This window comes from Heteronotia binoei, chromosome 10, assembly GCF_032191835.1.
Source record: "Heteronotia binoei isolate CCM8104 ecotype False Entrance Well chromosome 10, APGP_CSIRO_Hbin_v1, whole genome shotgun sequence".
NCBI classification, from domain to species: domain Eukaryota; kingdom Metazoa; phylum Chordata; class Lepidosauria; order Squamata; family Gekkonidae; genus Heteronotia; species Heteronotia binoei.
The window spans coordinates 102,603,041-102,626,684 of record NC_083232.1 but is presented as its reverse complement, the minus strand read 5'-3'; the positions used below and the strand labels follow the sequence as shown (position 1 = coordinate 102,626,684).

General features: G+C 46.8%; 1 protein-coding gene across 2 annotated transcripts in view; it reads left to right on the top strand.

Moving 5' to 3' along the window:
- EPHA5 (EPH receptor A5) overlaps positions 1–23,644 on the top strand; it is a 361,969-nt gene that overhangs the window by 236,797 nt on the left and 101,528 nt on the right. For both annotated transcript variants that reach the window (XM_060247843.1, XM_060247844.1), the window contains exons 6-7: positions 16,632–16,756; positions 18,942–19,101. In XM_060247843.1, coding sequence (XP_060103826.1) covers positions 16,632–16,756; positions 18,942–19,101 — 285 coding nt within the window. The remainder of the gene's footprint in view (positions 1–16,631; positions 16,757–18,941; positions 19,102–23,644) is intronic.

Here is a 23,644-nt window from a genome sequence, read left to right as displayed (position 1 = left end):
TACTGCATCTGCACCCTCTGCTCAAACCTTCTCTTAGAATCATTCAGTTGGAAGGTACCTCAAGGGTCATCTAGTCTAACTCCCTGCACAATGCAGGAAACTCACAAACACCTCCCCCTAAATTCACAGGATCTTCATTGCTGTCAGATGGCCATCTAGCCTCTGTTTAAAAATCTCCAAGGAAGGAGAGCCCACCACCTCCTGAGGAAGCCTGTTCCAATGAGGAATCGCTCTAACGGTCAGGAAGTTCTTCCTAATGTTGAGCCGGAAACTCTTTTGATTTAATTTCAACCCATTGGTTCTGGTCCTACCTTCCAGGGCTATAGAAAAGAATTTCACACCATCCTCTAGATGACAGCCCTTCAAGGACTTGAAGATGGTGATCATATCACCTCTCAGCCACCTCCTCTCCAGGCTTAACATTCCCAGCTCCTTTAACCTTTCTGTCAATCACTCTGATTTAATAAAGGGTTGAAGTCTGATCAAGTAATGGCCCTGGGTGTCATGCAGTTACAACCTCCCCCTTCTCATGTTCTTGTAGCCATCCGGCAAGGGATGTTTACTTAAAGGAAGTGTCTTGCTTTTTTTTAGTACCAACACTCCCTCTAAAAATCCCAGGCCGCACTTGGTCTTATCTTGGTCACAGGCTGGCATTAGAAGGCTATGGCAGGTAGAAGAAAATTACTGCTTTGTCCTTTGAACTCTGAATTCCAAACGTGTCTGTTTGTATCTATATAGCTGAATGTAACCATATCTTTTTTTAGTCTTCTCAAAGATGATGACTTGTCTGCAACATGGAGTTTCAATAAAGACCTAACTTTGATTTAAACAAAGGAGTCTATTCTTGAACTACCTGTGCTTGACACTTTCCTCATAGGACTTGGTCTCCAGACCCCTCACCATCTTTGTCGCCCTCCTCTGGACTTGTTCCAGCGTGTCTATATCCTTCTTAAAATGTGCTGCCCCTAAATCCTTCTTAAAATCTTGGTAGTTAGGAAGCTGGCAGGTGAACCATTTGAGCCTTTGGCATCTTGCGATATTTTCTACTTACCTGGAAAATTGCCTTTTTGATCACTATCATGGTGAGGGAGCTTAAAGCCCTCCAGCATGATCTGCCTTACCTGTGTTTCTCTAGCAGCAGTATTACCTTGAGCCCAGACATTCTTTTCCTCCCAAAAGTGGTCTTGGAATTTCATCTTCAGTCTGACATCAGCCTCCTGGGTTTCTTCCTGGATCCCAGGGAAGATGTGGAGAGATTACTTCTCTGTTTATATGCAAAGTATGCTCTCCTATTCTACTTACACAGAACCAAACTGGCCCACAGGGACTCTCCTCTTTTTGTGTCCTGTGCACTGCAGAAGAAGAGGCATCGAATCTCAGCCCAGAGACTGTCTGAAGGGATTGTTGAGACCATCAAGCTCCGCTACTTACTTGCAAAGCAACCCCTTCCAGGGCCCATTTATTTATTTTATGATTTATATCCCGCCCTTCCCAGCAAGTGGCTCAGGGCACATGCTGTGAGGGCCACGCTGACCTTACCCACCTTCCTTGACAGGACATCTGCAGGGCAGCAACGTGGGGGATGCCTCATCCCTTAATCAAACATTGTGCTCTGGACATCTGGGCCAAACTGTCAAGCATTGTATATTCATCTTCTGTTATAGTATTCAGATTATAGATTTGTTACTAACCCTGAATTAAACCAAGGGACATCAAAGTAACAACCCCCACCTTTCTTCTCTCGCTTCTACTAACAAATGCAGGAATGTCTTCTTTGAAGATAAGACCTTCTAGGACTTGTTCTCAGGCTCAGCCAGGCCTGAACCCAGGATGTGCTAGCCCAAGATAGATAAGGAACCTAGCATGTGAATTTCACACGTGAATGTAGAATTGTTTATAGAACCTTTGATGTGCCATTTTAAAACCTGTATTCTTCTGTTACAAAGTATCAGTTCCAATTTCTCCCAGCTCGGATGAGCCACATGGATTATCAATAAACCAAACTTTGTTTCAAGATTCAAGGATTGGTTATTTTGAGATCTCATGCTTGACACAGATAGAGCAACACCAGGAGGGCCAGCGTTACGTTCTGTGTCCAAATTAGTAGCCGCCAGGCAGGACCCTCCTCCTGTCAGACAGACCTTGCTGCTCTCCCCCAGGCATGATGTGCAGAGACCACAAAGAAGATAAATTGTTTACCTGCAATGGATGATCTGTGGTTCACACTATTCGCCCAACCTTCATCTCCACTGTCAGTTGTTCTTGTTAATTTTTTTTCCACTGGGTAACTCAGTGGTCAGAAGGAACTGGCGGGATGCCCGTTCCCCCTGTGGGCCTGCTCAGTGGAGCCCCATGTGTGCCTCAGGACAGAGCGCGAGAAAAGAAGTCTTATGGAGCTTTATGAAGTTACCGACAGGGCAAGGTGCAGGTGCCCTTTCCAAGGGTGTGGAATGCACAGGTGACTCCTTAGGGATCATCAGCTGCAAGTCAGCAGCCTGTTTTTCCAACTGTTTAGGAATTTGGGGAAATATTTTCCTGTATCTCAAGCGCTCTATTTTGTGCCTAAAACTCAAAACAGGAGAATGTTTGCTGTGGCTGACGCTTGTTAATAACCCTCTTGGGCATCAGCACAGAATAACAAAGCATGTTTCTCATAAGACGACTGCAAAAATCATTTATTGTGCAGTGAAATTTGTTCCAAAATTTTATGAACTGTAGGTGAAAATGAAAACAAAACCTAAAAGCTGCAGCCCTGCTTAGAATTACTGTGCCTTTGATCTGTTGGTGTTTTACTCTTTTTAGAAAACTAAAGATTATCCCAAATTAAATAAATGAAGAAAAAATTTCCTGAGGTTTTTTTTTCGTGGCTAAAATGTCCCTTTACAGATTCCCCTGGGCCCTGGCAGTGCAGCTCAGATCTGAATGTGAGACCAAGAGATTCCACACTCTTTGGCTTTCTGTGATGTCTTGGAGCACTGGAGGGTTGCCAGCTCTGGGTTGGGGAAAAGGCAAGGTTTGGGGGGGGGGGCTCAGTGGAGTAGAATGCCATGGTGTCCACCCTTCAAGGCAGCCATTTTCTGTGAGCGAACTGCACTCTGTAGTCTGGGGATCAGTTGTAATTCCAGGAGATCTCCAGGCTCCACATGGAGGTTGGTACCTCTAGGCCACTGGAATTACACATTCTTAGTAGGCACTGCTGGATCAGACCAGGGAGGGTCCATCTAGTCCAGCACCCTGTCTCACACAGTGGCCATCCAGTTCCTCTAGAGGGCCAACAACAGGCAGAGAGGCTGAGGCCTTCCCCTGAATTTGCCTCCTGGCACTGCAATTCAGAGGTTGACTGCCTCTGAATTTGGAGGTTCCATATTGTCATCAAAGCTAGTAGCAGGGCTTTTTTTGTACAGGACCTCCTTTGCATCTAAGGCCACACACCCCAGATGTAGCCAATCCTGCTGGAGCTTACAGTAGGCCCTGTAAGAAGAGCCTTGTAAGCTCTTGGAGGATTGGCTACAACAGGGGTGTGTGGCCAAATATGCAAAGGAGTTCCTGCTGCAAAAAAAGCCCTGGCTAGTAGCCACTGAGAGGCCCCACCTCCATGAATCTGCCAAACCCCCTTTCAAAGCTGCTTATTCCTGTGGCCACCACCACATTCTTTGGCAGTGAACCCCACATTTTACTCACTCTCTGCATAAAGTAGCATTTTCTTTTGTCCACCCTGAATCTCTTGCCCCTCAGCTGCACTGTATGTCCTTAAGCTCTAGTATTTTGGGAGAGGGTGAAAAGATTTTCTTTGGCTGCTTTAAGACGGGTTTAAGCTGCCCTGGGGACGGCAGGCGAGTGCCCCCCAAAAGTGTGTCTACATATGTACATCTGCCTACTGTCCCCATCCTGCACTTGAGCCATCCCCAACTTACCGGGAGCTGGCTTAAAAAGGCAACACTTTCAAAGTGGTGCCTTTTGGCTGGGGCGCCTCCGAGGTGTGGCCGGGAAGTGCCCTGACAGGGTGCTTGAGCACTCTGGACACTCCTCAGGGCGCCTGTAGCCTGTCCTTTCCCACTCCCGAACGCTCTTTTCCCAGGTGGTTCACTTCTGGGTCGCCTTGATGCTGCCTGGAGCTGCCCATTCGTAAGCAGCCTTTGTCAGCTTTCTCCACCCCATGCATAATTGTATAACCCTCTAGCATGTTCCCCCTTAAAAAGGTCAAGGTAGTCCCCTCTGCAAGCACCAGCCGTTTCTGACTCTGGGGTGACGTTGCTTTCACAACGTTTTCATGGCAGACTTTTTATGGGGTGGTTTGCCATTGCCTTCCCCAGTCATCTGCACTTTCCACCCAGCAAGCTGGGTACTCATTTGACTGACCTCGGAAGAATGGAAGGCTGTGTCAGCTTCAAGCCGGCTACCTGAACCAGCTTCCGCTGGGATCGAACTCAGGTCATGAGCAGAGGGCTCCGACTCCAGTACTGCAGCTTTATCACTCTGCGCCACGGGGCTCTTAAAGGAAAGGTCCGCTGTGCAAGCACCAGTCATTTCTGACTCTGGGGTGACGTTGCTTTCACAACATTTTCATGGCAGACTTTTTACGGGGTGGTTTGCCATTGCCTTCCCCAGTCCTCTATGCTTTCCCCCCAGCAAGCTGGGTACTCATTTTACCGACCTTGGAAGGATGGAAGGCTGAGTCAACCTGGAGCTGGCTACCTGAGCCAGCTTCCACTGGGATTGAACTCAGGTCATGAGCAGAGCTTAGGACTGCAATTGTGCAGCTTCACCACTCTGCACCACGGGGCTCTTTGCTGCCCCCCCTTAAGTCATCTCTTTTCTGCAAAGTCCTGTACTCTTCAGCCTTTCCTCATAGGCATAAACTCTATCCTCTCCTTCTGGCCTGGAGAACAGAATGTGCGTTGTCCTCCCCCTACCCCCCACCCCTGGGATGGCTGGAGAATATGTATTTCATCCACCTTCCCACTGTATATTAACTACAGAACTGGATATTTTATCTGCTGTTACGTTGAGCTTTGAAGATCTTTGTATGAATTTTAGTCTTGAGATGAGGGGAAATAAGTGCTCTTGCTGATGATGTTTATGAGACATTTAATTACATTTTGCAGAGTGATTTCCAATTACAAGCAAGATGCGCTGTATGTGCATTAAAGGTCCTGTGATAAATCTGTGGCTTAAGGAGTCTGGTAAACAGCCTTCCTGCCCTTGATCGCATCAGTTGCACGCAGCTATTTTTAGCTGTGTGTTTATTTCCTCCACGAGGAAACCATTCATAGGGTCAGGAACATTCTTCAGCACCCCCTCCCCCAAACACACTTTATTTTAATGAATAGGAATAGGTAATTTGGTAGAATGCTCTGTGCCATACAGTTAACTGGCCTGTGAAATTGAGCTCTGAAATAGAGATAACAGCCATATATCTTCAAGCTCTCTTCCCCCCACCCCAGTACAGAATCATCGCCATTATTCATACACTTTGTGTTCACTGAAATACAAACATTGTGAAAACATTACTCCTCTGCTATGGAATTGTAAAGCCGTCTCAGACAATAAAATCATCTCTGGAGGTCAGCCCATAGGGCTTCATTCAGATGTGAGAAATGGAACATGGCAGACAGAGACTGATCACATCAGATCTCTCCAATATTGATAAATTAGGAGGGGGTCCCCCCCCCAAAAAAGAAGACAACCTCTGTTAGTGCTCAAGTAGTGGGGGAAAGTGCCATCAAGGCACAGCTATGTTTTGGCAGCGCTGGGGGAGGGGCTTCCAGGCAGGAGCTGTGCTGACGAGGTTGGCCACTCCCACTTCTGCATCCCAGCACAGCTAGTGACACATTGATTGGGCTGCATACTGAGCAGGGGGGTGGGCATTGCCCCATGAATGGGATCCATCCCAGCAGACCTCCAGCAAGGAGCTTCCAAGGGAAGTGAGAAAGAAGCCAAGGTGGCTGGCCGTGGCCTTCCTCCGCAGCAGCCTCCTCTGAGATCTCCCTCCCAAGGACCAACCCTGCTGAGCTTCTGAGGCCTGACAAGGTTGGGCTATCCCTTGCTGCCTTCCCTCCTAGATATAAATCCACCAAATGACAAAGGTTAAGGATTAGGAAGCTTCTAATTGACAAGTCAATTAAGGGTGACCTCCTTAGAATAAGTAAGCATCACTAAATTAGCTGTTAATCATGACCTGGACAAGCTCTCCTTCTCTACTAATACGTCTGAAAGTTCTGCTCGCCTCTTGGCATCATGCCTGGCCTTGCAAAAGAAGAAGATTTGTGTAGCATGCCAAGTTGCTTTTCATTGGCCTGGCCTTGGCATAATCTGTTTTGCCAAAATCATTGTGGGGCAGGCAGGTGGGTGGGAGACTACAGAAGAGCAAAGGCACACAGCTTGAAGGACAGTTGTGACCGAGTGTTCCAGATGGTGGGGTATTGCAGATAGGCTTGTAAGGAACTTCAGATGGTGGGGGTGGAGCATGCCTAGTTTAGTCAAGTCAGGGAGAGAATGAAGTACTTTTCTCCCTTTCTCACAATACAAGAACTCATGGAATTAATGAGCAGTACAATTAGAACAGCTAAAAGAGAGTCCTTCACCCAAAGAATAATTAAGATGTGGCATTACTGCTGCAGGAAGTGGCAGTGGCTACAGTTATAGACAGCTTCAAGAGGGGATTGGAGAAACATATGGAGCAGATGTCCATCAGTGGCTATTAGCCACAAGGTACAGTTGGAACACTTTGTCTGGGGCAGTGATGCTCTGTTTTCTCAGTGCTTGGGGGGCCATAGCAGGAGGGCTTCTGGAGTTCTTGCACCTGGATTTTGGCCACTGTGTGACACTGAGTGTTAGACTGGATGGGCCATTGGCCTGATCCAACATGGCTTCTCTTATGTTCTAAAGAGCAGAGGTTCATGAGTGGCTGTTAGCCACAAGGTATAAGCTCTGTCTTCTTGGTGCTTGAGCAGGCTTCTGGAGTTCTGGCCTCACTGGTGGACATCCTGATGATACCCAGATTTTGGTCACTGTGCGACACAAGAGTGTTGGGCTGGATGGAACATGGCTTCTCTTATGTACTGAGGTCCCTCCCCGCCATAAACCCCACCCTCCACCCTGAAATCTCCAGAGAGTTCTGAACCTGGGGTTGAGCTGGGGGAAGCAGAAGTGGAGTGACTGCTAATGAGGAATCAGTCTCTGTCCCGGTTTGTTACTGGCAGTTTGGACCAATGTGTACTTATAAAGATTTTTTGGCTCCAGTGTGCCTTCCTTTGCACATGCCTATGTTGAACACATTGACATCCACCTGCCCAGGCTCTGGAACTGCTCACAGTCCAGCATGGTTCTTACTGCCCTGAACAACTTAGCATCATCCACAAACATAGCTCCTTCGCTCCTTACTCCCACCTCCAAATCATTAATGAACAAAGATTTCAGATTTTCACAGCTGGTAACATCATTAGGGTTTGTAGAATCTTTCGGGCTCAAGCGCCGTGTTCTACTGGAGAAAGTTTTCCTTCCAGACGTTTCTTTCTCAGCTGCGGAGAACATCCTCAGTGGCGTTGCAGCCGGAGCAGGCGTTCTGACCTTCTTGGCTGCTGTGCATTGAGTGGGATAGAACAGGAGGCTGAAATGAGTGGCGCTTCCCCTCCCTCGCACCCGATAGGCCCCTCATCCTCTGTTGCATCCTTTGACTGGGCTGCAGCCCACTTGCATGAGCCAGTTTTATGGCGGGGGAGGGACTTCTTTTCATGACAACCCTGCCTCTTTCTAGGATACACCAATCAATCAATCAATTCTAATATTAAAGCCAAACCTCTAAACACGCCGCCTAAATTGAAGGAACCAACATCCAGGCTTTACTTTACAGCGTGAGCTATAATTGGTAGCACAAAGAGGAGTTTTTTATTAGTCAGTAACTAGTTTGGGGGGAAAGATGCCTTTGAGTGCAGTATTGATTCCTTGCTAAAACTGCCCTATTGATCGTGGTGCATTAGGCTTCTTGGGAAGTAAAAAGCAGATGCGAGGAAAGGGACGGCCCACCTCCCAGGGCACTCGCTCGGGTGGGCGAGGAGATCTCCCAGAATTGCAACTGGTCTCCAGACTATACAGATCAGTCCCGCTGGAGAAAATGTGGGCTGCATGGCTTCTATACCCTGCTGAGATCCCCCATCGTCTCCAGAGGCCACTCCCAAATCTCCAGGAATTTCCCAAGGCAGAGCTGGCTGGTGGAGTCTCCTTAGGAGACCGAGCCTGGACTCCCTCCTCAGCTACCAAAAGGGACTTCAGGAGCACTTTGGAGCCTGCAGGAATCTGATCTCAGCCCAGGTTTCTTTCAGGATGCCTGATTTGTCTGGTCATCTGGGTTGCCATCCTCCAGGTGGGCTTTGCAGTTCCCCCAAAATTACAGTGGATCGCCACATGACAGAAATCAGTTTCCCAGGAAGAAATGGCAGCTTTGGAGGGTGAGCTCTGTGGAACGATATCCCCATGGAGCTCCCTACTCTCCCCAGACCTATCTCTCCAGACTCTGCCCCCCAGTCTCCAGGAATTTTCCAAGCCTGAGTTGGCAACCTGAATGATTAACCTTCAACTGTAATATTTAAAGTGGATGTTCCCAACTTTTTTCCACCAGCTGCGGGCTCCTTTGGGGTTCTGACACAGGGCAGAGAAATTGAGAGGCAGAGTTCAGATTTCACATAAAACATGAAAAGGCAGCTTGGCTTCCCTGGTTGGGCAGAGGTGCCCAGTCTTTCTGAGGCTGCAGGCAGCTTTGGTGGCCCCACTCAGAATGCCAGCCGCACAGGGAAGCCCCTGGTGCCGTGGGCAGCTGCTGCTAAAGCAACACTTTAAAAAAAAAATCCTCACAGCCAATCAGCCCTCCAGCAGCCAGCCAGAAGCCCTGCTGGGCAAAAGCCCCCCCCCCTTTCTGGAAACACTTGGTGGGGGCCAGGGAAGGTGTTGGTGGGCACCATGGTGACTGCAGTCACCCCTTTGGGACCCCCTGCTCTCCAGGAAGGCAGATGAAACAGACCCCCTCCCCAGGCAGAGGAAGGTCTTTCCCATCACTCACCACGTGGTCCTTTCAACTGGAGATGCTGCTGCCGGGGATTGAACCTGAGGCCAAGCAGAGGCACTAATCCACAGTGCCCATGGATCAACAGCACTTCTTTTCTGGAGAAGGATGAGTTTTACCAGGCATGCCCTGAGGGGCCTCCTTTGCCAGCTGCTGCTTGCAGGGAAGGGGGGCAGGATATTCCCCTGTGGTGTGCTGCATCCAGAGTGGCACAGGGGAGAAGAGGAGAAGGAGACACTGCCATCCCCAGCAGCTGGGCTCCGTGTCCCATAATGGCAAGTTCTGGCCTGGTTTTCTTCTGTGTACAAAAACTGCTTTGCTTCTGTTGTTGGCTAACTGCTGACATTTGATAAAATCTATTTAATCTTATCTGTTGACGAGATGTTTCCGGGGGAGGGGGAGTTTTGGCACAGCTTCAAAGCACACAGCAGACTTTTGCAGCGGATCCAGGGAAGAAAGTGAAGGTGCGCAGACATGAAAAACGTGTCACCCTGTTCCCATTGCATTGAATTGACATACACAGCGATTTTATTTCGAGTCCAGGAAATTGTCAGTGGATGGTGGATGTATCGTGCTCTTCAGCTCTCCCTTTGTAGGTGTGCCTCAGCGCAGCACAGAATTCAGCCGGTTTTGTCCTTCTTGCCAGAGGAGATCCCTTTTATCAGCTGACACATGAATTGTTTTTCCAAAACAAATTGAAAGCCCTGAAAACTGATCTGTTACAACCTCGAGAACTGGTGTTCAGAAACTTGTATGGCGTACAGATGCTCAGGTCACAAAAGAAGCACACAGAGAGGCCATGAGCAAGAGACAGCCGTGGCAGGAGTTGTGCTGCAGATGTGCAGAGCTCGCAAGCAGAATCCCACTGGGGACGCCAGTAGACTTGTTCAAGAGGCAGTTGAAAGGCAAGGGAAAGGCACGGTGCACCACTGCAGCCTCGGCTGGGGCTCTGCTGGGCAGCCTGGAGCCTGCAAAGGAGCAGCTGGCCCTGTGGGGAGAACTCTGCTTTTGGGGGGAAATGGATACAAGGAGCCATTTCATCGATCCCTCTTGCTCCCCCCTCGCTTCCCACCACAAGACCCAGGAACCTAATTTTTTTTAAAAAAAGTGTGGAGGCTTGTGAGATGGTCTTAGATAGGGACCTTGGCTTGTGAACCATGACCCGGTGATTTCTGTGAGGAATTTAGAGTTGTGGGGAGGCTCGTGTCCATCCCAAAGTTGGATGCAACCTGCTTTTCCAGTGAATGTCACCCGTTTTCCCTCCACCTTACAGCCGCTCCCACATGGCTGTAGTATGTGAAGATCCCATGATTCTCAGCACAGCTGTTCTGGAGGCCGGGAGGAGGGGGGGCACACCCCCTTCTTTTCTCGCCAGCTGCAAAGCTAGCTGGATCCAAGGCAAGATTCAGTGATAATGCTTAACTCCGGCAAGGGGATGCCTCCCCCACCTTTTGCTTAAGATTTTTCAGAGATATAGAAACTCTTCAGTCTTTCCTTAAACATTCCTCAGGTAATCCACCTGAGGAATCCTGAAATTTGCTTCTGTGTTGTTGTTGTTTTAAGCTTTTGTGCCAACTGAGATTTATGAGGTTTTGAAGCTTCTCTTTACAAAAATTGTGGATGCCCAATTATCTGTAAACAATTAGGGTAAAATGTGTTCTTTCATTTCCTTTCCTAGTTACAAAGATGCTTATCCTGACTTTTGGGAATTGTTGGGTGATTGAGCTTCCGCAGTTCCCTTTCATTCAGAGGATATTGTCCTTGTGGAAGCAATGACCTTTACAATGCAGGTTTTATGGAAGTCCCTTTTTTCCCTGCTGATTGTATTGCATGGGATCTCATTTCAAGCTTTTAAGATGGAATGATTGCAGACTTTGTCTAACTACGGAGATTGGATTACGTTTTCCGTTTGTCAAAGAAAGCTAAGAGATGCATACCTTCTCTCTGCAGTAACTTAGATGTGTGGCAGCTGCAGTTTTGTACCAGAACCACAAAGATCGATGGAACACACTTAATTGGTCTTTATCTTGCCATTATAACTTAACACTTCTTTTGAGGAAGATTCTAAAAGGATACAGTTACTGCCTTTCTAAAGTATTCTGAGTTTGCACTTAGCATTTCTCTTTCCCCTCATCCCAGTAAAACAGAGCATTCGGCCTGGCCACTAATGAACACAGTAGAAATCTGTGTCACTAGGCACTAAGGTCTCCAAAGTGCTGAACCCACAGAGGTTAAGAATATTCAGCCACTTCTTAAAGATCATAGAGGTGCAGTATTAGTGGGGGAACTCCAGTGGGGGAAGCTTCACAGAACTAGATCATAAAAAATGAAAAACAAATGTGTCACATGGCTTGGATTTAGGACTTGGTCATTCTTGGTGATGGTGGTGGTAATGGAAAGTACCATCAAGTCACAGTTGGCTGATGGTGACCTCTTAGGGTTTTCAAGGCAAGAGACATTCAGAGCTGGTTTTCCATTGTTTGCCTCTAGGTATCAACCTTGGGCTTCCTTGGAGGTCTCCATCCAAGTACTAGCCAGATATGACCCTGCATAGCATTTGAGAACTGACAAGATCTGGCTAGCCTGGCCTGTTGGTGTCAGGGCTGGTCATTCTTAGTGATGACTTCTCTTAAATTCAATAAGCAATTCCGGGTAGAATCCCATGGCCAGGAATACTTAAGGAGAAGTGAGTTCTCCTTAAGTATTATGCAATCTCCTTAAGTATAATGCAAGTCCTCAGGAGGTGGTGGGCTCTCCTTCCTTGGAGGTTTTTAAACAGAGGCTAGATGGCCATCTGACAACAATGAAGTTCCTGTGAATTTAGGGGGAGTTATTCATGAGTTTTCTGCATTGTGCAGGGGGTTGGACTGGATGACCCTGGAGATCCCTTCCAACTCTATGATTCTATGAGTTCAAGAGGGGTGGGAGTTTCTTAATAGGGAAATATTGAAGGCACAACAATGATTCCTATGAGAAGGGAAAATGGGAGGAGCCTAAGGAAATGGAAGGATGGTCTTATAACCACAGGACCTTTCAGACCAAAACTCTCTCTCTGATAATGTTGTTGGTATTAAGCACAGGACTTCAATCTCTCTCTGTGTGTTTCCCTTCTAGAAGAAGAGAGGGAGGAGCCTTCAGCCAATCAATGGAAGGCTTTCTTTGGCTCTTTCCCTCCTCCTCCCTCCCTCAGCCAATTGAGGGAGGGGTTTCTTCCTCCCCTTTGCAAAGCAGTGGCTCAATCCTTGTCTGTCCTTGGGATGGAGGGTGGGGGTTGTTCTCCATTGAGACCGAGTGACAGGCAGCTCAGCCAATTGCTGGAGTGTGGGGGTTGCTCTCCATTGAGATTGAGCTACAGGTAGCTCAGCCAATGGAAGATTAGATGAACTCATGACGAATCTGTCTGGAGAATTATATTATAGAGGAGAAGGCTTTCAGATTCAGTTTTTAGAAGATACACAAATACACCTACCTTTGACTGTGGTAAGACTGGCAGTTTAGGGTGCTTTGGTGGAGAGCCAGTTTGATGTTGTGGTTAAGTGTGCAAACTCTTATCTGGCCGCCCTGAGCCACCTGGTGGGAAGGGCGGGATATAAATTACAAATAAATAAATAAATAAATAAATAAATTCCCCACTCCTCCTCTTGCAGCTGCTGGAATGGCCTTGGGTTAACCATAGCTATCACAGAAATTGTCCTTGAAAGGGCAGCTGCTGTGAGAGCGCTCTCAACTGCATCCACCTCACAGGGTGTCTGTTGTGGGGGGAGAAAATACAGGAGATTGTAAGCCGCTCTGAGTCTCTGATTCAGAGAGAAGGGCAGGGTATAATTCTGCAGTCATCGTCATGGCTACAAAATGTGATGGAGTTTTTTGACCACTCTGATCTGCTGAAGCACGCACTTCTTCCATGGTAGACTATTCAAATTTGTGCTGTGCATCAACCACAGAGTGCGTGGTATCGTCTTTTTTGAAAAACAAACAAAACAAAACACAAGTTTTACTCCTCCCCCCACCTTTTTAAAACATTTATTGGTGTGCATGAGCACCCATGCACTTATGGATGTATACTCTACCATTTTAAAAAGCAGAACAACAAAACCAGAACTGAAGGGTCACACTTCCAAATTGGTTTGAGTGTACATCAGGGGAGTTTGGACATCCAGAAATATGGGATGAATGTGCAGGGATCCGTTAGCATCAGAATTCAACTACTGTCTATTTACTCTGTCTCCAACTTGTCTGACAAAGGGGTGAGTGTGACTGGGGAATGGCTGCCTGATGTGCTCTGTTTAATCTGTTGGGGGAAAGTGTCTATATTGAGCCAAACTGCCCATCTGATCACAGCCCTGGACTACCATAAATGTGAGCCCTCCCAGTCAGAGGAGAGAGCTCTTGTTAAAAGATGATTTTGAACACCTGTACATATGGACATCAGTGTTCCCTCTAAGCTGAGTCAGTGTGAGCTAGCTCACAGTTTTTTAGCCTCCAGCTCACACGTTTTTATCTCAGCTCGGGACAAATGGCCCCAGAGCAAGCTAATGTATGCAGTAGTTCACAACTTTCACGCCGGTAGCTCACAAAGAAGAATTTTTGCTCACAAGACTCTGCCGCTTAGAGGGAACATTGATGGACATCTGATTCGATTGTCAGCTTCCGCTCAGAAGAGGCTCTGTACATTGTAATCTTCTTAGGACTCATGTAATCATTCTCACTTAATTAGCTCTGTGGATAACATTACAATATCTAAGTGAGTTAACTTTAAAGATGCCAATAGTTGTATTTTAATAAAAAGATAAAATATAAGCAAAGGTTTTCTAATAGCATTACTTGTGTGCTATACAGCCCCTCCCCCCCAAAACCTCCCAATGTTCTTCAGCTGCCAGACGATAAATGATCTAATACAGGAGTCTGTGATCTATTTCCAGCCTGCAGGCACCTATGGAATTCTGACACAAAATGGCTGCCAGAGGAGGAGGAGCCAGCCAGAAATTGGCTGCCACTGCTTACCTTCACTCACACAGTATAGATCCTTGTGCTGTGGCAGCAATCACTGCCAAAACAATGTTGTTAAAAACCTGCATAGCCAATCAGATCTCCAGTGGCGAATCAGAACCTTTGTAGGACGAAAGCCCCACCTACCCCGCCCATTTTCTAAAAACACTTGCTGGGCACTATGGGGTCCATGGGCACCACACTTGGGGACCCCAATCGAATATTCAGGAACATTAACTAGCTACCCAAGGGCCTCTTAAGTGCCTCCCTATATCTGAATCAAAGTCATCTGGAATAAATGGTCAACAGGCATCGTTTTAGTCTAGTCACTGTTTAGCCATATCTATGTCATTTTATCTCTCCTTTCCTGCAAGGAGACCAAGGAATGCCCCCTCCTTACAGTAACCTTGTGAGGCAGGTTAGACTGAGCGAGTGGCTCTCCCTGGTCACCCAGACAGTACTGTGGCAAACTCCTCTGAACTCGCAGTTCCTCAGCACTCCAACCACTAAATCATATCAGCGCTTTCTGTTCCATCTGACCATCTACCCAGGGCTAGAAGTTATATCCATGTTGGGAAATCATTTTCTCTGAAGTAGACTTGAGATGCTGCATGGGAAAACCCCAGGCTTTGCCTTTGTTTCCATCATGCTTTTTTTACCTTTGGTAGCCGAATTGCCACCTTTTGTCTGGTTAGGGTGCTGTGCCCTTCCACTCTTTGGCGGGCAGAGATGCGCACAGGCATGTCTAGTTGGGAAGCAGGCAAAGTCCCTGCCTGTCACTCCTCTGGTCACTAAAAAGAATCCAGGCTCAATGCAGAAGTCAAGTTTTCCTAACGTGGAGCCTTTGTTTAAGAGTTTCAGAGCGCTGAAGACTCCCTCCTTTTCCTCTCTGCAAATTCTCCTTCCTGGCATTTTACCCTGGCGCCATGTTCTGTCTGGTTTCATACTTGACCTTAAACCTAGCTGTGCTTATTGACAGCCTCCGTCAGATGAATACATCTGGTCAGCTCCTATTGGAGACAAAAACACTGGACTTGGTCTGCTCCAGCAAAACAATCCTTCTGCTTTAGTTAAGGAGAAAGGAGCATCAACACTGTGGTGGGGAGACTGGAGAGGTTATGAGCCAGAGTCTGTCGCTTACGGTTGCCAGCTCTGCTTGGGAAGTACCTGTAGATTTTGGGGGTGAAGCCCAGGGAAGGAGGGGTTTGGGGACGTGAGAGACGCCGTAGTGTCTACCCTCCAAAGCATTCTTTTTCTCCAGGAGTACTGATCTCTGTAGTCTGGAGACTGATTGTAAGATCTTCAGGCCCCACCTGGAGACCACACAGCTGCAACAACACATGATTAATAAAGATGTTATAACTTTTTGTCCCTACTGTGATGATTATTTGTATTGCCTTGACACAAGCAATATTTCCAATGAGTAAATACAACAAATTAGAAACACAAATAATAATGTATGGAGTATTCACAAATAATATGTGAAGCATTCGGCAACTTCACAACATTTGTACTTGTATAGCTGAAATGACAGACAGGATGAGTTAGGGAAAAGTACGAGTTAAGAGAATCTCAGACTAATTTCGCACTCAGCTTACCCCTCTGTCACATTCCTCTTCTCCGTGCAGCGTCCTTCGTATTTCCCACTATCTGCTCTGGAGCTGCAGCAAACGTCGTGGTTTTCGCGGGGCAAACGGAAACTAGTTTTTAGCGGTTTTCATTTGCCACACGTAAACCGCGATGTTTCTTGCAACTCCAGAGCAGATAGTGGGAAATCCGAAGGACGCTGCGCAGAGAAGAGGAATGTGACAGTGGGGTAAACTGAGTGCGAAATCGGTCTCACTGTATGTGAAGACTGCTGTAGGCTACGGCCACATTTCTAAATTAGGATGATGATTCCCTCTGATTAAAATATTGGTATGTATTTCTTGGAGTTGTTTGGGAAGGTTTTCATGCAGTAATTTTGTGTATGTATTATAGTGGCTTCATTTACATGCTTTTTTGGTTCCTGTCTTGTCATTTCGGCTACATTTGAAATACTGAAACAACTTCCAAGTACAAATTTTCATTGAGATTTTTACAAGCAGGTGTCAATTCTTGTATTTCTTGTAATTTTTGTATAAGATTGAATGGGTATTTTTTGTGATTTTTATTAGCATTTTCTTTTTTGGTCATTTGGTGGAATTATTTCGATACCCTCCTATGAAGTTACAAGACCTGGTGAAGGTATAAAACGGCACCGTGGATCAACCGCCTGTTGTCTTGCTTACTTTATGGCAAGAACTGGACTACGTGTAATTCAGGTTGGAATTCCAGAGTATTCCTACTCTTGTGAAGTTGCTGAATACATCATAGATTATTATTTGTGTTTCTAATCTGTTGTAGTTACCTGGAGACTGGCAACCCTGCTGGACCAAAACAGGTGGCAGTTCTGCTCCTCCCTGTTTCCGCTTCAGTCCCTTGGCGAGTAGGCTGGGCTGTTCTGTGCTTGACAAGCCATGCGTTGCGAGAAGGGGGTTGCCTTCTGTTCGTCTCAGCTGCCCCTTGTGCTGAGTTGGTTTTGATTCCTTGTCTTGTTTTGCAGCCCCCTCTCCCATCACAAATGTGAAAAAGGGGAAAGTTGGCAAAAACAGCATCTCGCTCTCCTGGCAGGAGCCAGACCGACCCAACGGCATCATCCTGGAGTACGAAATCAAATATTTTGAAAAGGTGCGCTTGTCTGTTCTTCGCTGGGGATGGTGGTAATCACTGTGCGAGGGGAAGGGGAGTTTCTGTGCAGAAATCTGCATCAGCCTGATTGGACTTGAAGTGATTAGGAGTCTGGAAGTGTGTGTGTGATGTTTCTCATTAGTGTACCACATCTGTTGAATAAATATATTAAAGCTACCTGTCAGCTTCATCTCCCATTGTATCGTATTACAATTAAAACCCCTAATTGCCTCGGACTAGCGAGGTGCATGGGAACCGATGCCCCTGTTGCTTCCCTGAGTGTCATGTCATCTCTGTCCTTTTGTTCTAATAATGTTTGGCATGTATGTAGTGCTCTTGAGTCTTTGAAGAGCTTCAAGCCCATTGTCTTGTAATCCTCACAACCACCCTGTGATGATCCCCATATTACAGAAACAATAGGAACAGATATTACAGGAACAATAGGAACAGATATGGACCCCTTTTGCTTTAATTTCAACCCATTGGTTCTGGTCCTACCTTCTGGGGCAACAGAAAACAACTACACACCATCTTCTGTGTGACAGCCTTCAAGTACTTGAAGATGGTGATCATATCAACTCTCAATCACTTCCTCTCCAGGTTAAACATGCCCAGCTCCTTCAACCTTTCCTCATAGGACTTGGTCTCCAGACCCCTCACCATCTTTGTTGCCATCCTCTGGACACGTTTCAGCTTATCTATATAATTCTTAAATTGTGATGCCCAAAACTGATCACAATATTCTAGGTGAGGTCTAACCAGGCCTCATTTTAGGCAGGCACTCACAGGAGCAGAGCTCCAGAACCTCTATATTTTATTGTGCTCTTTCTTTCTTAAACCCCCCCCCCCCAAAAAAAAAAAGGAAAAAGAAAACTTGCTTATGGGCTCCATTGTTCAAACCACCTGGGATAATTTTGCTGAACTCTATCATTTGACAAACTTTCTAATATGTTTCCCCACAAAAAAAAAACCACAGTCATCAAGGCCACCCCCCTGCACAATACAGGAAATTCACAAATACCTCCTCCTGCCCTCCATCTCATGATCTGACTAAGTTCACAGAATCAGCATTGTTGTCAGATGGCCATCTAGCCTCTGTTTAAAAACCTCCAAAAAGGAGAGCCCACCACCTCCCAAGAAGGAAGCCTGTTCCACTGAGGAATCGCTCTAACAGTCAGGAAGTTCTTCTTGATGTTGAGCCGGAAACTCTTTTGCTTTAATTTCAACCCATTGGTTCTGGTCTGACCTTCTGGGGCAACAGAAAACAATTCCACACCATCCTCTATGGGACATCCCTTCAAGTACTTGAAGATGGTTATCATATCACCTCTCAGCCGCCTCCTCTCCAGGCTACATGCCCAGCTCCTTCAACCTTTCCTCATAGGATTTAGTCTCCAGATCCCTCACCATCTTCGTCGCCCTCCTCTGGAGATGTCAAAATGATATTTAAATGCATATTTTTGAAGCCATTATTTTAATTGCATACTCAAGTGTCCTTGGAATCCCTGAATCTTGGTGTTACAAAAGTGTATAGTTGTGAGACTGCAAAGAAGACCTTTCCCTACAGTCAGTGCAGACACCAGAACATAACTGGGGACAAACAGAAACAGCAAAAATGTCAGGTCATTTTGAGCTGCCCATTAGATTTTCCACAGACTTGTCTAATGGAGGACCACCAAGAGTCAGTTGCAAATTCCACCCAAAGAAGATGCTGAGATCATCCTTATGTCACTCGCTGACTCCCTCTCCATGTGCAAACCTTCCCCTTCTTAGCACAAATGACTCTGATGTCTGCATCAAGGTTAACATTGGTGGATGCTGTTAGCTCTCAATTAGTATTTTAAGTAGGGATAATAAGGAAATTCAATTATAGCAAATTTCACGATCAAATCTTAGACTTCTCTATTGGACCATTCGTCCCTTGTTTGGCTACTGATTGGCAAACCATGGCTGAAATTGATAATAATTAGCCTTGGCACAGATAGCACTGCATTGTGGTAAACACTAAGAAGGGAAGGGAGATGGGAAAGAACGCCTGCAGTCTGCTCCCCAACTTTTATGCCTGATTAAGAGATGGGAACGTTATGCCAACTACTCTGTAACAACTGCCACCAACTTTGCCCTTGCCGTTTAAATGTTTGACCTTTCTCTGTGTTTATGCCTGTCGGGATGTGTGCCAACAAAGGACCAAGAGACCAGCTATACCATCATCAAATCCAAGGAAACCACAGTTACTGCCGATGGCTTGAAACCAGCTTCCACCTACATCTTCCAGATCCGAGCACGCACTGCAGCAGGATATGGTGGCTTCAGCCGGAGATTTGAGTTTGAAACCAGCCCAGTGTGTAAGTCATCTTAATTATTGCCTGCCTTTGTCTTTGTAATGGTTGCTTTAAATAAAAGAGAGTCAGCAGAGCCATCTTTGCAATGGATTCATCAGCTTGCCTGGCTCTTCCCTGAGCCTTCTTGACTGGTTGTGTTCAAATGCATTAGTCTTTAGTGTACAGTTTGAGTCCAGTGACACCTTTTAGACCAAAAAAGTTTAATTTTGGTATTAAATAATTGCTGGTCTTTAAGACTGAACTCAGACTTTGTTCTGTTTCTTCACTCCAGCACGGCTGCCCACCTGCATTAGTTTTTAGTGCGATTCATTAGAACATAAGAGAAGCCTTGTTGGATCAGGTCAGTGGCCCCTCCAGTCCAACACTCTGTGTTACATAAGAACATAAGAGAAGCCATGTTGGATCAGGCCAGTGGCCCATCCAGTCCAACACTCTGTGTCACAGAAGAACATAAGAGAAGCCCTGTTGGATCAGGCCAATGGCCCCTCCAGTCCAACACTCTGTGTCACATAAGAACATAAGAAGAGCCATGTTGGATCAGGCCAGTGGCCCATCCAGTCCAACACTCTGTGTTACATAAGAACATAAGAGAAGCCATGTTGGATCAGGCCAGTGGCCCATCCAGTCCAACACTCTGTGTCACAGAAGAACATAAGAGAAGCCCTGTTGGATCAGGCCAATGGCCCCTCCAGTCCAACACTCTGTGTCACATAAGAACATAAGAAGAGCCATGTTGGATCAGGCCAGTGGCCCATCCAGTCCAACACTCTGTGTTACATAAGAACATAAGAGAAGCCATGTTGGATCAGGCCAGTGGCCCCTCCAGTCCAACACTCTGTGTCACATAAGAAGAGCCATGTTGGATCAGGCCAGTGGTCCCTCCAGTCCAACAGTCTGTGTTACATAAGAACATAAGAGAAGCCCTGCTGGATCAAGCCAGTGGCCCATCCAGTCCAACACTCTGTGTCACATAAGAACATAAGAGAAGCCATGTTGGATCAGGTCAGTGGCCCCTCCAGTCCAACACTCTGTGTTACATAAGAACATAAGAGAAGCCATGTTGGATCAGGCCAGTGGCCCATCCAGTCCAACACTCTGTGTCACAGAAGAACATAAGAGAAGCCCTGTTGGATCAGGCCAATGGCCCCTCCAGTCCAACACTCTGTGTCACATAAGAACATAAGAAGAGCCATGTTGGATCAGGCCAGTGGCCCATCCAGTCCAACACTCTGTGTTACATAAGAACATAAGAGAAGCCATGTTGGATCAGGCCAGTGGCCCCTCCAGTCCAACACTCTGTGTCACATAAGAAGAGCCATGTTGGATCAGGCCAGTGGTCCCTCCAGTCCAACACTCTGTGTTACATAAGAACATAAGAGAAGCCCTGCTGGATCAAGCCAGTGGCCCATCCAGTCCAACACTCTGTGTCACATAAGAACATAAGAGAAGCCATGTTGGATCAGGCCAATGGCCCATCCAGTCCAACACTCTGTGTCACATAAGAAGAGCCATGTTGGATCAGGCCAGTGGTCCTCCAGTCCAACACTGTGTGTTACATAAGAACATAAGAGAAGCCCTGTTGGATCAGGCCAGTGGCCCCTCCAGTCCAACACTCTGTGTTACATAAGAACATAAGAGAAGCCCTGCTGGATCAGGCCAATGGCCCCTGCAGTCCAATACTCTGTGTCACATAAGAACATAAGAGAAGCCCTGTTGGATCAGGCCAATGGCCCATCCAGTCCAACACTCTGTGTCACATAAGAACATAAGAGAAGCCCTGTTGGATCAGGTCAGTGGCCCCTGCAGTCCAACACTCTGTGTCACATAAGAACATAAGAGAAGCCCTGTTGGAGCAGGCCAATGGCCCCTCCAGTCCAACACTCTGTGTCACATAAGAACATAAGAAGAGCCATGTTGGATCAGGCCAGTGGCCCATCCAGTCCAACACTCTGTGTTACATAAGAACATAAGAGAAGCCATGTTGGATCAGGCCAGTGGCCCCTCCAGTCCAACACTCTGTGTCACATAAGAAGAGCCATGTTGGATCAGGCCAGTGGTCCCTCCAGTCCAACACTCTGTGTTACATAAGAACATAAGAGAAGCCCTGCTGGATCAAGCCAGTGGCCCATCCAGTCCAACACTCTGTGTCACATAAGAACATAAGAGAAGCCATGTTGGATCAGGCCAATGGCCCATCCAGTCCAACACTCTGTGTCACATAAGAAGAGCCATGTTGGATCAGGCCAGTGGTCCTCCAGTCCAACACTGTGTGTTACATAAGAACATAAGAGAAGCCCTGTTGGATCAGGCCAGTGGCCCCTCCAGTCCAACACTCTGTGTTACATAAGAACATAAGAGAAGCCCTGCTGGATCAGGCCAATGGCCCCTGCAGTCCAATACTCTGTGTCACATAAGAACATAAGAGAAGCCCTGTTGGATCAGGCCAATGGCCCATCCAGTCCAACACTCTGTGTCACATAAGAACATAAGAGAAGCCCTGTTGGATCAGGTCAGTGGCCCCTGCAGTCCAACACTCTGTGTCACATAAGAACATAAGAGAAGCCCTGTTGGATCACGCCAATGGCCCCTCCAGTCCAACACTCTGTGTCACATAAGAACATAAGAGAAGCCATGTTGGAGCAGGCCAATGGCCCCTCCAGTCCAACACTCTGTGTCACACAGTGGCCAAAATGTTGACCTGTCCTTCCCAACTTTGCTCTTCACAAAGCCTGTTGAGAGATAAGACACAGGGCAGTATTTACATTAGGGCATATGTCAAACCTGACTATTAAAGAACTTCCCACTCACTTTCTTTATATGCCCAAATTGTTGCCATTTCCTCAACACATTTTTTTTAAAAATTTGCTTGGTTCTTTATTGTCAGAAATAATCTGTGGAATCTTAATTAGCTACTGTCTTGTATGAAGGAGGTTCAGTAGAGCTCTGTGTACTCAGCACTAGTGCAGGTAGGGATCAAATAAAGAGGCTTTGGGTGGGGAAATGCCAGGAGTTTGGGGTGTTGGGGGCAGGGGAAGGTGGGGTTCGGGGAGGGGAGGGACTTTGCTCGCTGGACAGGGCTGCCAGTTCCCAGGTGGGGGCAGGGGATCCCCTAGTTTGGAGGCCCTCCCCCACTTCAGGGTCATCAGAAAGTGCGGGGGAAGGGAAATGTCTGCTGGGCACTCCATTATTCCCTATGGAGAACAATTCCCATAGGGTATAATGGAGAATTGATCCGCGGGTATCTGGGGCTCTGGGGGGGGGCTGTTTTTTGATGTAGGGGCACCAGATTTGCAGCATAGCATCCAGTGCCTCTCCTTAACCCCCCCCCCCAAAAAAAAAAGTTTCAAAAAGATGGGACCAGAGGGTCCAATTTTATGAGCCCCCAAAGAAGGTGCCCCGATACATTATTTCCAATGGAGGGAAGGCATTTAAAAGGAGCAGGTCCCTTTCAATGTGGTGGCCAGAATGCCCTCCAGAGTTCAATTGTGCTTGTTACACCCCCAAAGTCCCCAGATATTTCTTGACTTGGACCTGGCAACCCTGTCTCTGAAGTACAATGGCCATAGTGTCCACCCTCCAGAGCAGCCATTTTCTCCAGGGGATCTGATCTCTGTCATTTGGAGATCAATTGTAATAGCAGGAGATCATCAGGCCCCACCTGGAGGTTGGCAACCCTACCAAATAAAGGCGCTTTAGGTCTTTCTTCTGAGATCCTGAGAGAAAGAAAATGCTTCTGTCAAGAGGCTCAAGGGGAATCCTCACTTGTCTCCATTGGGAACACGTTAAGAGTATCCGCTTTGCTACACCTTTGCAGGTGGCTTGATAGGTCCTTATTGTAAGTGATCCACTCTTGGGTGACAAGTTTTTATTTATTATTTTTTACTGACTGACCATCACTGTCAACAGCTGTTCTTTACCAGAGACCAAAGGAGAGCTACTGTCAGTCACAGTCAACAGAACTGGTCTAAAGATTGAGGCATCATTTAAACCAACATAGTTTAAAAACTCATTTATTCATATATATGTTCTTGGTTTTAGTTTTAGGTGTGCAAATTAGCAATCTATGGCTTAAACGTTCTAGATATATATTGTGGTCCTTCAGTTTATTAGTGTAAGCATCTTTGGAGTATTTTTTAACCAAAGTATACAAAGAAATAAATATGTTGGTTTGTGGTCATATGACAGTACACAACTATTCAGACAACCCTGTGTGAAGTTCCTCTTTCCTCCGCTAACACCTAGAATGTGGGTCCTCGAGCCCCAGCATATATGAACAGTGGCACGCTGGATTTGTTTGCTCAGAGCTAGTGCTAGGCACAGCTTGTACTCAGGGTGTCTGGCCGTGTTTCCACACACACACCCCCCCACACACACACAAACATCTCCCTCCTTTTGTTTGTTGACACACCAGCATATTCACTTGGTAGATATTGCAGCTCTTCTGGCACCCGGCCTTCCCCTGGTCGAGCAAAACTCATTCTGCCTCCTGAGAGAGAAGACGACATTGGATTTATATTCCGCCCTCCACTCAGAGTCTCAGAGAAGC